This window comes from Lissotriton vulgaris, chromosome 12 (genome assembly GCF_964263255.1).
Source record: "Lissotriton vulgaris chromosome 12, aLisVul1.2, whole genome shotgun sequence".
Classification (NCBI taxonomy): domain Eukaryota; kingdom Metazoa; phylum Chordata; class Amphibia; order Caudata; family Salamandridae; genus Lissotriton; species Lissotriton vulgaris.
The window spans coordinates 743373170-743388127 of NC_141700.1; the positions used below are offsets into that span (position 1 = coordinate 743373170).

The 14958-nt window shown below is 39.0% G+C and overlaps 1 protein-coding gene across 1 annotated transcript in view; it reads left to right on the top strand.

Moving 5' to 3' along the window:
• Positions 1-10128, top strand: part of LOC147678532 (extracellular calcium-sensing receptor-like) — a 42386-nt gene extending 32258 nt beyond the window's left edge. The window contains exons 5-6 of the mRNA XM_086945677.1: positions 9007-9130; positions 9224-10128. Coding sequence (XP_086801803.1) covers positions 9007-9130; positions 9224-10128 — 1029 coding nt within the window. The remainder of the gene's footprint in view (positions 1-9006; positions 9131-9223) is intronic.
• Positions 10129-14958: the final 4830 nt, after the last annotated feature.

Sequence of the window (14958 nt, forward strand, 5' to 3'; positions counted from 1 at the left end):
AGGTGTGGCTTACAGTGCAGCACAGCTACTTAAGTTAGTGATTTAGTTTTCTGTACACTGGACAATGAATTCAACCAGAGGAATTGCCGCCAACATTCTTGGAGTCTACATCATGGTGCCTTGCTTCTCCCAAATCTTGACTGAAGGCATGTGCGCCCACTTAAGGCACTAAAAGCTGTTAACTTCAGGGCGCTGCACGGTGCTAGTTCCCTACTTAACAGAATATTAGGCACGGAAGGACATTGATTATGGATTCTTCACCACAGGCCAGATTCACGCTATGTTGCTTTAGGAATGAAAAAATAGATTTCTCTTTGAAGTGACAAATAGTAAGTGGCTGACCATTAAATTATTTGTATTTATTTTATGATTTTGGCCTATGGGCATTAGATCACTCTACAAGAGTGCCAGATTACATTACAGGAGGTCAAAATATGTTTTTGAGACAGGGAGGGATTCACATTTGTTGAGTCGATGCAAGGACTCGAACCTGACTCTCCAGGAACAAAGTCGGGAGCTCTGGCTTCCATTAGTCTAAATCCCTTTCTCTTGCATCGTAACATAGTGCCTTCTTTCTCTATTTCATTTCTACCATGCACACTCTGTTTTACTATTTTCTCCACTTGTTTATCTCTGTCCTACCTCTCTCCCCTTCTGCCCGGTCCTTTCTCCTAACACACAATCACTTCCCACCCATCATCCCTCCACGACTCTGCATTCTCTCTATTGTCCCTGCGCTAATTGGTTATTCTCCTACAGTGTCCCACAGAGAGTAAGGTATTATTAATTTCATCATAAATATTGGTGACCCTGCACATCTTTTGCATGTCACACCCGTATCTTCTGGCATTCAAGTACCCCTGTTCAAATATTAGTTTACCATATCGATTTTACACCTGCTCACAAAGCTAAAACTTACAACAACAAAGTTACTAAAAATCACATAGGTGAAAACTTTTGTATTTACTAATACTTGTTAATTTCACAATTCAGTGACATTAATAGGTGACATAGTTTAGCTAAAACCTTCTGACATATTTATTAATAGTGAGGTTTTCACTAATGGCTTATCTTTCTTTTGCTTGTTTGCACAAGTATTTTGTGCCCTTCATTGATAACATTGCACTAAGTGTGATTGCAGTTTGCACATTAAATAGTGTGTTATGACTATGTAAAAACATTTTTCTATGTCTGTATTAGGGGTGATTAGGCCTGTGTTTTTTGATAGTTTTTAAACTTGTTTGTGTGCATAGTATTTTAATGAAATACCTTTCTACACTGTGCATATAAACACTTGTCTATTTGCACTTTACATTTTTCTTATTCAGAGCTCTCAAAGTCGTTTGGGAGTATTGCACCTTAAAAATATGTTATTTTTGCATTAGCTATGATTGCACATCTCTATTTTGGACTTCTGGTAGTATCCCCAGACTTAGCAAGTATTTTAGATTTGCTTGTTTGATTTTTGGTTTAGAAAAGTGCCATTTTCAAAATTGTTACTTAAAATCCAGCTTTACTATTCAAAGAGGATTTTAGTTTACAACTCCTTAGACACCAAAAATATGATCGTACCTTCTCCCAAACAAACATTATCACTTATTAAATGTAATCGGGTAACCCTCTGTAATCCCATGGAAGAGACAGGCCTCACAATAATGAAAAACAAATGTGTGGGTTGTCATTACCAGGACATGTAAAACTTAAAAGTACTTGTCTCCTTTTTCAAATACACTGCACCCTGCCCTTTGGACTGTTTAGGGCCTTCTTTAGGTGTGTTTTATAAATTAAAAAGGAAGTATTAGTCTTGAAAAAAGGTTTATTTTGCCAAGTCAAATTGGCAGTTTGCTGCACAAAGGCTGCAATGGGAGGCAGGGACAAGTTTTAAAAGCGCGACTTAGCTGCGTGGTACAATAAATGTTGTAAGCTGACTAGTAGCATTTAGATTACTTCCCCTGGGTATAAGGTATATCACTTTACTATGAATACATTATGTAGGCCAAACAGGTCTAAGTTATTTGGACACTTTAGCACTAGTTAGCAGTGGTAAAGTACACAAAGCCTTAAGGCCAACAAAAACTAATTTAGCAAAACAGAAGGGGAGAAGGCAAAAAGTTTGGAGGTGACCAGCAGGAGAGATGCAAGCCCAACTAGCAGTTTCATTACAAGTGCTCACGTATGCTGGCAGAGGTACTGCAATCAAATAGTCCTCGCCTTTTTGCTGTGAAATCCATCTGACCACTTCACTAAAGAAGTTTCAAAATGATCAAAAGCCTCATTTCTGGGTCCCTATTCCTTGAACAATCTACCTCTTTACTTTCATGGTCAGTCGAGTTTTCCCCTTCTTTAGTTCTTCAAGACTTCTCTGTTTTCCTGTTAACATGTTTATATTTACTCCACCCCTTGTATTAGATGAATCCTGGTAGCACCAGGATGCTTTTACAGTGGAGCCATTTCTGATATCCAAATGGATATCATTGTTGTCCTCATCATCATCCTGTCTTTGGTGGGTGGGCCGTGGCTCAAGCAGCCATGCTTCTGAAAGCTTAAATGGGGGAGAGATCCAAAACAAGGCTCTTCTCTACATGCATGTGGAATACTCGTTAGATGAATATTAAGATGGGCGCGCTCCAATTGTATGCATATTTTCCTACTTAAGTGACTACATCACTACAATTATTCAATCAGAAATGGGATTAAACTTTCTATCAATGCAATTGCAATTTAAACTCGAAAGTAAATATTGAAATAAGAAGCAATATGCCAGGCAACAGGGTGCAGGAAGGTCATCCCAGAACTTTAAATACCTCCTTTCTTCACAAGTTCAAACCATGGCTGACACCAATAGTGCTTACATATTCTTCACAACCACAGATAAACTGGCCATTTATTATACTGTAAAACCTCTTTTAGGTTGCAGGACTGATAGCTACTAATAGAGCTGCAACATCATACAAACCTGTGCTGCGTGATATCCTGAAGGAGCAGCCCTAAACCCACAATTTCACTACAGACACATTCATGATTTGCTGCAGAAAACTAATATCGATCCTGGGCAGTGTGTCATTTTCTGAATGGTCTAATAAGTTCTGGTTTTGTCTGCAAAAATGCCTGCCAAACCCAGCTTGATATTAGAAAGTTTAATAGGAGAAGGGTAGCTTTTGGCTGTTTTTCCTTAAATTTTCTTTGGTGAAGAAAATCCTCAGAGCTTACCTGAGTAGCTTAGATTCACTGACTCCAGTGTAGGTCTACTGGAACCTCTAGAAATTATTTATTCGGGGGCGTAGTGGCAGGAGAGGCCACCACATGTAAATGTCATGGGGCCATTTACAACAGGCAATCATGTGTTTTTATATAAATTCACAACAAAAAAAGGTTAAAGTGATGTTTTACTTAGTTGTTGAAATGTGTCATAAACTTGTATGTCAAACAGAAATACTGAAATTCGGTAGTTATAGTTCAATGAACTTGAAACTTGCCATGCAATTATGACCTTACATATTACATCACTCATAAAAAGGTAAGTGACAATATAGATGACATCACTGATGACATAATCCAATGAATGTGATGTTTTTTAGAAGCTTTTCATACTGGAAGCCTTTTAGAAAGGTTCATCTGGTCCCAAGGTAAAACAAGAAGAGCACTGAGATATATGTCATTACCACAGAAACGGGGGGTTGGGCTATGCCGGATTTGAAATTTTACTATTGGGCAGCAGCATTACAGCAGATGACAGGTCTTTTGGGTGGAGCCGAAATGGAGGAAGAAACTCATACTGGGTCCATGGAAATATATGGTTTGGTGTTAGGAGCAGAAACAGAGAATGTATTTCTGAAACACACAGAACCGAGCTTCTTTAAAAAAAACAAAATCTAAAACAGTGGAAGTGGCATATAAGATCTGGAGGGCCTTTAAGAGGAGCTTTGGCTTGGGCAGATTTAATGCACATACCAGATTGGTCAAAAACCCTACAATACCGCAGGACATTTTTTCAGATGTAATCTTTGGGGAGTGGGAACGACTGGGGGTAAAGAAGGTTGGGCATCTCATAGGGCCAGAGGGTATACAGCAATTTGCAGCCCTACAAGGGGTATATAGAATGGATTCAAGAAGTTTCTTTAAGTACTTACAGATAAGAAGCTTCTTAGCAGGCAAGGCAGGTGTGGCGCGAGGATTTGAAAGTAATACAATCCTGCAGATTATCGAGGAGGGGCAGGGGTGCATAATCGGGAGGCTGTACACGGAGCTAATTAAGAATAGAGGTGATGACCTAGAAAAGATGGAAATAAAATGGATGAACAGATTTGGGATAGTGCGGGGATTTTTGGGAAATCATTACAGCTGGGTCAAGAAATCTTTCGCTCATCAGCTCTGCAAGCGCAGCATTATAAAACTTTGTACACACTGTACTATACGCCTGCCAAAATCGCAAAATGGGGGGGATCGCAGGGGATTATCTGCCCCAGATGCGACAGTATTGAGGAGGATATAACTCATATGTTTGCTACCTGTGCCAGTTTGTTGCCCCTCTTAGAAGCAATGGAGACATTTTTAGATGTGGCACTAAATGTGAAGGTAAAAATAAAACCAGAGTTAATTCTGTTAGGGGTAACAAACGATACACACCAAGGTAATCAAGAGTACTTTCTCTTTGTGGCAATGGCAGTATTGCAGTTATGTATAGCTACGGCTTGGAAGGATAGAACACCCCCTTCGTTGTAGCAGTGGGTAGCAAGGTTGTTATACAGCTGTAACATAGAAAATGCAATTTATGCACGAAAGGGGAAAAGGGGTAGAACAAGGGGGGGACAAATTTGGTTTCCAATCAATGAATGGAGAAAAGGGGTGGGTTAACTACAATTAATTTGGAAATGTTTATCTGTAGTTCTCTTACCCTTTCTCTCCTCGTCCTTTGCAAATATTCTTTTCCTAACTTGTTTTTTCTTCGTTTATATATATATATATATATATAATTTGTTTTTCTTCCATGCTCTCATGACAAAATGTATCATTAATATGAATTATATTGTTAATTCCTGATTTAAGATTATGTGGAAATGATCCTGTGGTGGGGGAGGAGGGGGTAAAAACTGTTTTAAAAAAATTCAATAAAAAAGCAAGCCTTTTAGAAAGGAGGGGGAGCAAATCTATAATTTTCCTAAGCATTCTGAGAAGGGTGTAACAACTGGCTGAAAGTTTCCTCTATTGAGTTTCCATTGAATGAATGTTACCAAGCCACACCCCCATGCTCTTTACCGGAGTTTTTGGGGATGGGTAGTCCCTAAACAATCTGGCCAGCCTTATAAAGACTGAATATTCTGATTGATACCCAACAGCATCATTTCTGGTGTGTCCTCATTGAGTTTAAGGCAGCAGCTGGCCATCCAGTTACCCCCATCCTTCAAACATGGAGCACGTTGTTGAGATTTTGGATTACACTCAAGTGAAATGGATACAACTATTTGCATGCCATCAGCAAACAGTACAATAGACATCCTAAATGCTCATACAATCTCACTGAGAGGGCACATAAAGAGATTAAAAAACATGGAACTGAGTGACAATCCATGGAGCACCATGTATTTCAAGGGAAAAGTGTCAGAGTAACATGGTTTATCCAACACCTGAAAGGTCCTGTCCCCAAGAAGAGATGTAAGCCATTGTAGTTCACTGCCTGTTATTCTGAAATTAGCAATTCTATGAATAATAATTCCATGATCTACTGTATTTAAAGCAGCACTAAGATCTGGGAGAATAATACCGGCAGAGCCTCTTAGATCCAGGAGCATCTTGAGTTCAACAACCTCAAGAAGTGCTGTTTTAGTACCATGCTGCAGCCTAAATACTGTCTGACTGGGGTGCAGGATATTATTGGACTCTAGAAACAGGAACAGGTGTTAGTTCACATGCTTCTGTAGTAGCTTGCCAATGCCCAATAACCCCTTCGCTGCGGGGTGTAATTCCCCCGCTGTGCTGGGGGGCGGGGGGGCGGGCACAGCGCCTGCATGCTCATGACAAGCTCAGCTCGTCATGAGGCACGGCGCTCCAGTGCTCATGATGAGCTGAGCTCGTCACAGGTGCACCCGTTCCAATGGAACGCTCAGCACAGCAGGGGAATTATCCCCGCGTGTGAGCGTTCCACGGCTCATGACGAGCTGAGCTCGTCATGAGCACCGGAGCGCCGTGCCTCATGACGAGCTCAGCTCGTCATGAGCATCGATGGTGTTATTAAAGAGATGGGCCTGTGTTTTCCCAAAGATAATGGGTACAGATTAAATTTTTTGAATAGAGGTTTTATTACTGCGTGTTTCCATGCAGGGGGTACTAGGCCTCTTATTAATGACAGATTAATTAGCTCCATTAGGACCAGAAGAGTATATTCAGAAACTTGTTCCAGGACATGAGGAGGTGCAGGGTCGACTTCAACTTGCTAAAAAGCCCTAAAAGAAGGTCTGCTGTGATAGCTGGGAAGATTGATAGGAAAATCTTCCAATTCCCCAGACCTACCCCACTTGATGAAGGGTCTGGCTCCCTTCTGAAATTCAGGAAGGAAGAGCAGATAGCTCTTATTTTCTTAAGAATTTTGCAAGATCATTAGAGCAAGTTACTTTTGGCTTAGGTGGCGTGCTATCCGGTTTAGGCTCAGTCAACAGTTTGATCATTTGAAAGATTTCCTGGGGAATTTAGAGGCCCTGTTCCGTGGATGTGTAATGTGAGGCTTGAGTAGATTTAATTCCTTGTTACACCTCCTGTCATGTGTCTTCCTCCACTTCCTTTCTAGCCTTTTCCTGTCTTTCCTTAGTGACAGTAAGTGAGGGGTAAATCATGAAGAAAGTTTGCCCTTACGAGTCAGTTTATAGGTTTTGACTGTGATAATCTGGTCCATTCAACAACTTTGTCATTGGCCAAGGGTGGATGGTTTCCTAGTTCAGGCCTGGAGTTGTTAAGGATATTCTTCCACTACTTATTATTAATTTTGGACCACCAGCAATATTTCTCTCCTATGTTGGGAGAGAACGACTAAAGATGAAGATGGCAGATACCAAAATGAGCCAAGTGAAAGGGAGAGATGGTCTAGGAAGACAACTGTGAGGTTTATTTTTTAAATAAAGACTAGCTTAAAGAGAAGCAATATCAGTAAGAAATGTTTTACTTGCATAACAGTTACCTACAACCAACTAAACTAGTATTACATTCATTTTTGTACTCGAGTAAACCTTCCAAGAACCATTGTTTTCATTCAAATCTTTGAAAGTCACATACGGAGAACAATAGTTGAGTCCTTATTAGTATTTGGTGCAATGTGTTTTCGTGCCCCTAACTTCCATTCCCTCCCACTTTGTGTTTCTAGAAATAGCCTATAACTCTTAGTAAATAAGCAATAGTACATAAGCAGAAAAGCGGGGTTTGTGTGGCCAAAATGTTGGGAGAATTGAATGGTTTTTACCCCAATTTTTTTTAAGGATTGATTTGTTGTGTACAAATTCCAATTGTTGTTGTTATACACCTTGGTCAAAACACTCCTTACCTGTAGCCTGTACTATCATGCAGAATTGAGAAGAATAAGTATTATACTTTTGCACACTTGGGGGATATTTTCCTCTAATTCTCCGATTCAGTATATAGGTGCTAAAAATTATACCTGATAAATATCAATACCACAGGGGTACATTATTTATGGGTCTGACAAATACCACCTATTTCACGTTTCTGCGAATAACATATGAATTTTGGTGTATACCTCCCAAAATTCAAGTGATATGGTAAATAGCATATGCTATCCCCCTCTTAAATTTCGGTAAGTTTGATCTGATGAGATTTAATGAAGGTTGCTGTTTTTAATGCATCTGATAATTTTTGGATGTGTTAAATTCAACCAAACTTGTTTGCCTGACCACTGCATAGACAGGGGTTCATGTAGGGGTTGGATAAATATGACCCACGCGTAATAAGGCCCCAAATCTCTCTTTGGAGAGACCATAGTACATAAAATCTTTCAATGCTTAAAACCATTCTTTTAGGATCAACAATGGGGTATCTGCTACCTACCTGTAAAACAATACAACCCACTGTTGAGGAGAGGTACACTCCAAAAGTCAGAGGTTCACTCTTGTTTGGTCCAAAGGGATCTCTGATTGTTGCAGTTACTTGAATCATGCATATTTGATATGTTTGTGAGGATCTTATCTGAAAGGGTGCATTGAGTTCAATATCCATACTAGTAAAAACAGATTAAATAAACAACTACATTGATCACAATTGTTAATCATTTTATATGACTGTAGATCTCAGAATTCGTGATAGAATCCAGAAAGCCTATAATTAGGTTTAATGTGTTTAGATCATCCTCATGAGTGGAAAGCAAACAGTTGAAGGCATGGTCTTCATTTAAAGTTTGGTAGACAGGGTACTCTGTCACAAAAGTGACAGAGTACCCTGGGTGCAAAGCCCTTAGTCCACTCGCTCTACTCTTAGTTGGATGGACCATTAGTTTTCTCTCAGCGGTTCCCCTGCTGTTTCCAGCATTGGACATCTTACTCAGCTGGTGCAATAGATCAGAGGCCATTGGAGAAAGTCTGATGTCTTATTTCCTGATTGATTTCGAAAAGAACAACATTGCAGTCATAGACAGAAAAAAAGACCATGTCTGGACTGTTCTGAACAAACTTTGGGACTGTATTCTGAAAATCAAATACTTTTCAGGAATGGCCAGCCAACAGATGCCAACTATCCACCAAACGTGTTGTACCTACATAAGTACCACTATGATTAACTTGCCTCTCAACATACAGAGGTCTTTTGTCTTTTAGGGTGGCAGACATGTTGTCTTCAGCCACCCAGACAAAGTACATACTACAATACTTTAAATCAGGGCCTTGGCTTTTTAGTTTTAATATTGCATTTCAAATTAAATGAGTGCACTTTGAATGAAACTAGTATCAAACTTAATTTTTACTTGAAAAAAGCATACAAATCTGCAGGGTGAATCTATGTTTTTCATTCCAGGTTCCACCCTCTTCATGTAGTGCCAGCTGTGCACCAGGTCTCAGAAAAACTGCTATACCAGGAAAACCTGTGTGCTGCCACCTATGTGTGTCCTGTGCTCAGGGTGAGATTTCCACTCTAAAGGGTAAGCAGCAATAATAAATGTGTACTACAGCTACAATCATACCCTGAACATGGTTATTGATCATAGTAATATGTTTTTATTCTCTTGCACCAGATTCTACAGAGTGCTTCCGATGTCCATGGGACAAGTGGCCCAATGCCAGACAAGACCAATGCTACCAAAGAGCAGAAGAGTTCCTCAGTTTTGATGATGCTCTAGGAGCTGTGTTGGCTGGAATGAGCATTTTCTTCTCATTACTGCCATGCTGTATTCTTCAACTTTTCATCCAACATAGAAATACCCCAATTGTGAAAGCCAACAACCGGACCCTCAGCTACCTTCTTCTCCTCTCTCTCACCTTCTGCTTTCTCTGTTCATTGATTTTCATTGGATATCCTACACAAGTAAAATGCCTCTTCCGCCAAATAGCCTTTGGTATAATTTTTGCCCTTTGCATCTCTTGCATTTTAGCCAAAACGATCATGGTGGTCATTGCATTTAGTGCAACTAAACCTAAGAGTGACTTAAGAAGATGGGTTGGACCTTGGCTGTCTTACTTCATCATTTGTGTATGTACACTCATTCAGGTTTTTCTTTGTGTGACTTGGTTGGTGATCTCACCTCCTTTCTCTTACTTTAACAATCACATTAAAGCTGGAAAGTTAATCATTGAATGTAATGAGGGTTCTCTGATTGCTTTCTGGTGCATGCTGGGATATCTAGGGTTTCTGGCTACAGTCTGTTTCCTAATAGCTTTTTTAGCCAGAAAATTGCCTGACAGCTTCAATGAGGCCAAATTTATTACCTTCAGTATGCTTGCCTTCCTCAGCCTCTGGCTTTCATTCATTCCAGCCTATTTGAGCACGAAGGGTAAGTACATGGTTGCCTTGGAGGTTTTCACCATCTTGTCATCAAGTGCAGCCTTATTTTCTTGCATATTTTTTCCAAAGTGTTACATTATTTTGTTGAGACCTGAAACTAATACCAGAAAAAATGTCTTGGGCAGAAAAGCTGACTGAAAAAAATAGGTCATCCAATATTAATTGCTTATTTCTACTTAGTATACATATACATGCAGAATATAGACATAATTCTAGGGAATGCCATTTATAGGGGCAATTAAAATGACATCATTATACACTGTCCTGGAAAAATTGTGGATAAGATAGCCCAATGACAGGCCCTGTTCTTGCTAAATCAGTGCATGCATTGCAGGTCATGGTAAGGGATTCAAGCAGGTTGGTTCAATTATTCTTCCTTCTGAAATTGATGCATTGAGTACCAAGCAGCGCTCATTGGTTTCATTCATTCAGTTTTTTCATGCACAGCTAAAACAAATAAATGACTTTGATGATCAGGGAGTTTTCTCTTCATATGTGAGACCATTGTTTCTTTTACCTGCCCAAGATCTGCCCAGAATTCCCACAGCTTGCTGTGCTGAAAATATATATATTATCAGATACTCCTTTCGTAGAGCAACCTCCTAATGCATGAAGGATGTTGACCTTATGGCAGCCATTGTTCGACTGCCAGCTGCAGGTGGTCAATACATTGTCCCTGTGCTCCAAGAGTGGCAGAGATGTTAGTGAAAGCTGATTTATTCAGTTTCTCTCATGTTAGAAAACTCTAAGGGACCACATTAGACACCCAGAGCTGGCAAACCTCCAGGGGCTCATCTCTGCTCCTGCAGTCGTCCCTGTCCCTGATGTTACAGTTGCCTTGCACAACTCACTGCTAAAAGGGGTCTCCAGTCTAGTCAGTATCAGACAATTACATATATGAAATTTAAGAATCTAGCTATGATAAACTTTATTGATTGAAGGTTGCTGGAAAAAAGTATGTACTTGTGGTCCACAACATGAAAAGAATAAAAGAGAGTTAGTTCTCCAGCTAAAAGAAAGTTCAAGGACCTAGAGCCTGCTAATGTAAGGAAGATGATAGAGGCCAGAAAAGATCCACCAAGTAGTCTAGAACATTTATTGTAATGCCCAAGCAAAACACGTGTGTTTTGCTTGGGCAGTAAGTTCTCAGTAAGTGAGAAAGAAGGACTAATATAGTATCATTAAAGAGAGGCGAAATCAATAAATGTACCACATGAAGGGAAACCAAAAGACCCTAAATACAGAAAGAAGAGCAAGAGATTATTGAAGAACAAAACCTGATGCAATTTGATATACTCACTATTGGTAAAGAGGGACTAGGAAAAGGTGACTACAAATACACAATGCACATAACATTACAAAATCACAATTGTCCCTAAAATACAGCCTATTTTCTGCATCAAGTCCTAAAAGATTAACTGAAATGAATTGATTCACAATAAAAATTTGTAAATGTCAAGTTGAATAAAAAATTATTCTAAAATTTTACACTAAACTTTTCTGGATGCACACATGCCACTGAGCTAAGAAGAAGACTATAGTGGTACGAAAAAATGAAAAAAATACCATATTAAAAAATCACACATCAAATGCCAGTGGATTATGAAAGTCAGGCAAAGAAATACAAATGATACAAACAATATAACTTGGGATCAACCAGTTGTTTTCACATATGCAAGAAGCCCTAAGTAATGCTGAAGGAGGCAAAACTCATGCAACTGGCCTATTCTTGTAAAGTGATACAGGGATTAGTTCTTACATGCAACCTGAGGCCTGACACATTTAAAGAGAAAGACATGGATATTTGTTGGTGACATTGTGCTTGCCGGGAAATACAGAAAAGGAACCACCTAATATCAAAGGACACTAAAAGTGACAGAAATATAAGCAAGGGGCTTGATTAGGTAATTCCTTCCAGAAAACCAGGAGCTCAAAAAAAACAAAAGCAGGAATTACTTCAAAATGTCATCATCCTACTCTTCAGGGGGAAGTCCCACGATTCATAAATGTGTTGCCTTGAAATTGATTTTATAGCCACCACTGCATTTTACCAAGCTTCTCTCCCATACAGTTTTCATTTGAGTACAGAACTATGACTCTACTCTCAGTGGAAACCATTATCTGTTTTGTTTCTGTACTTCACAAAGCCAGTGCTTTCATCTTGACCTCTGATGAGCATGAATGCCAGACTGTGTACTCTCTCCTTGGGAGTTTGAAGCGTTGAAGCTCACAAGAGACATGAAGTAAATAAAGATTGTGAAAAAAATGTAATGTAATCATGGCTAACCAATGTTGATTTAACATGGGTTAGATCCAAATATATCGTACAAATCGTAAAATTTCCCATACATAATATTTTTGATGCAAATATATGACATTTGGAGAAAAAGGCATCTACCCTCTTACAATAACATTGGTCCATCCTGCTGCCAATTGAACAAAAGGTCTATAGGTCTAGTTTGATATAAAAGAGAGATGACTCTTTGTAATGCTGAAATAAGTGCATTTTAGGAGACATTGAAAATACCTTAACTAAAGTAAGCTAACATACAAAAATATCAAACCCAGAATATTGACTAACACTTGGGGCCTGATTTAGAGTTTGATGGATGGAAACTCTGTCACAAGCGTGACATATATACTTTCTTCTGTATTACAAGTGCATTATATTCTATGGCCCGTGTAATATGGTGGAGTTGATATCCGTCACATTTGTGATGAAGTAGCCCATTCAACAAACTCGAAATCAGGCCCTGCATCATCAAAATATGGTTAGATTTACCGTTTGTGACTCCACATCTACAAAGATTGATGAAATCTATTTCATAGATGTTGAATTAGGGTTAGGAAATGTATACTTACCAATGTATTCTTGCCTTGATGATATAATGATAGTAAATATTCTGGATATAGTGGTAGTCAATATTCTAAAATCAAAATTTTGTATGTCCATTTTGAAAACTAAATATTATTGGAGAAAGCTTGGGTAACCAAGTTTAGGGACAATGCAAATGTACATGTCAGCATGAGATGATTAAAAGTCCAGTGCATATGCTACTCATTTGCCCACTGAACCAAAATTAATGCATACCTTTACAAAAGACATTCCAAATGTGGCATAACAAATGTTGTTGACAATATATGCATTGCAAGAGATGGGTTTATGACCAGAAATGTTTTGTCCATGAGTTGCTGGCACTGCCACCTACTAAATATGATGTAATATGTTAGCTTAATCAGATACACAAAATGCAGCAACATCTACTAGAGAAAGAAATGAATATAGGTATAAAGAAAAATGTTTTACAAGTATATCATTGTGTATCAATAGGATAAATAAAGGTTCCAAAAGCTGGGAACAAATGTTCTAAATTTTAAAATAACTTGCGTTTCATTGTAACCTTTAAAGAAACAGATTGCAAAGGCACTTAAAGTACAATATAACAAAGTATAAACATTTAACTTCCTCTTTTCATAGTGTTAAGATTTCATTAAGGACCAATGCAGAAAAAGTCCAACATGCTGCAAAGGTACAGAATAAGGGTATTAAGGGCCTAATTTATAGTTGGATGAAAAATGAAAAATAATCTAGAGGTAGTGCTCAATCAGGGAGAGTATCCACCAGAGAATTTTATTTTCCCAAATGTACCACTTTCTCCAGAAACATGAAGACTTTCCATTGGATACCAACTATACATTTGGACCTCTGTCCTTCAGTAATAATTATTTAATTGTTTCCACCCTCTGAAATTACTGGAACATCTAATGGTAAATGCTAAATCCAGGAAAGAAGCAGAAATTACAGAGATTTTTCTGGGCTCCTCAATGTTTTTTGAAAAATCTAGAACATTGCCTAGACATTTCTTGCACACAATGTACTTTAAATGTTACCCTCAATGGAATGTCTGCCTCACACCACCATTCAAGAGAAAGCTTTGATTGCTTATAGTTGTTAATACTTTGAAATTGAGATAGAAAGCCTAAAGGACCTTTGCATTGAGTTACCTTGGAGTAGCCATTAGTTACCAAAGTTCCAGCTACAACATACAATACTAGTTTTAATGATTGCTCATTTTTTTATTAGATTTGAGCTCATAGGCCACGAAGAACTGACAAGGTATCTGTGTATCATGCCTACTTTTCTGGCTACTTCAAGAAGCTAAGCAAACCTATCAGGAAACCTGTTTCAGTACCTTACAATTTGCAAATGCGCCTAGATAAAAAGTAAAACAAAATGTGCTCTGCAATAAAATTGTACTGAACGAGTATTTATTTACCCTGGAAACATACCAATGAATATTGCAGCCTTACTTATGCCTTCAACCCCTCCTGCAGTGTGAGTCATCAACCAGGCCTCTCCATCCACCTATGTCCTAGGCTTTCCTTTCAATCTGACTCCATATGTAACCCATTTCCTTGCAGTCAGACTTGAGGCTCCAATGCCAGGTGTTTCTTGGCCTTCCTCTTTTCCTTTTCCCTTGTTTGTGATGTTTGATACAGGCTTGCGGAGGATGTGACCTATCCAGCCCCAGAGTTTTTTCATGATTTTTTCACGAGCAGGGAGTTGGAATGTCTGCTGCCATAGCTTGTTGTTTCAGATGGTGTTTGGCTAGAGGATTTGAAGGATTTTCTTCGCAAAGGTTTTTATAAAGGTCTGGTCTGTTTTGGTGGTGGTCACTGTTGTGTCCCAAGTTTCAGCTCCATAAAGAAGGACTAATTTTACATTGGTGTTAGAAAGCCTGATATTGGTTTGCTGCTGTAGTTTCTTGAGGCTCCTGATTTCCTTTAGCTAAACCAAAGCAGCCCTTGCTTTGCCGATTCTTGCCTTGACATCGGCATGTGTGCCACCCTGCTTGTCCTTGACACTGCCCAGGTTGGTGAGGCCTCAACCTCTTCCAGTGCATTGCCTGCACTTGTGACTGTAGGTGTGCTGCCATATTAGCCTTCAGGATCTTGGTTTTTCCCCCT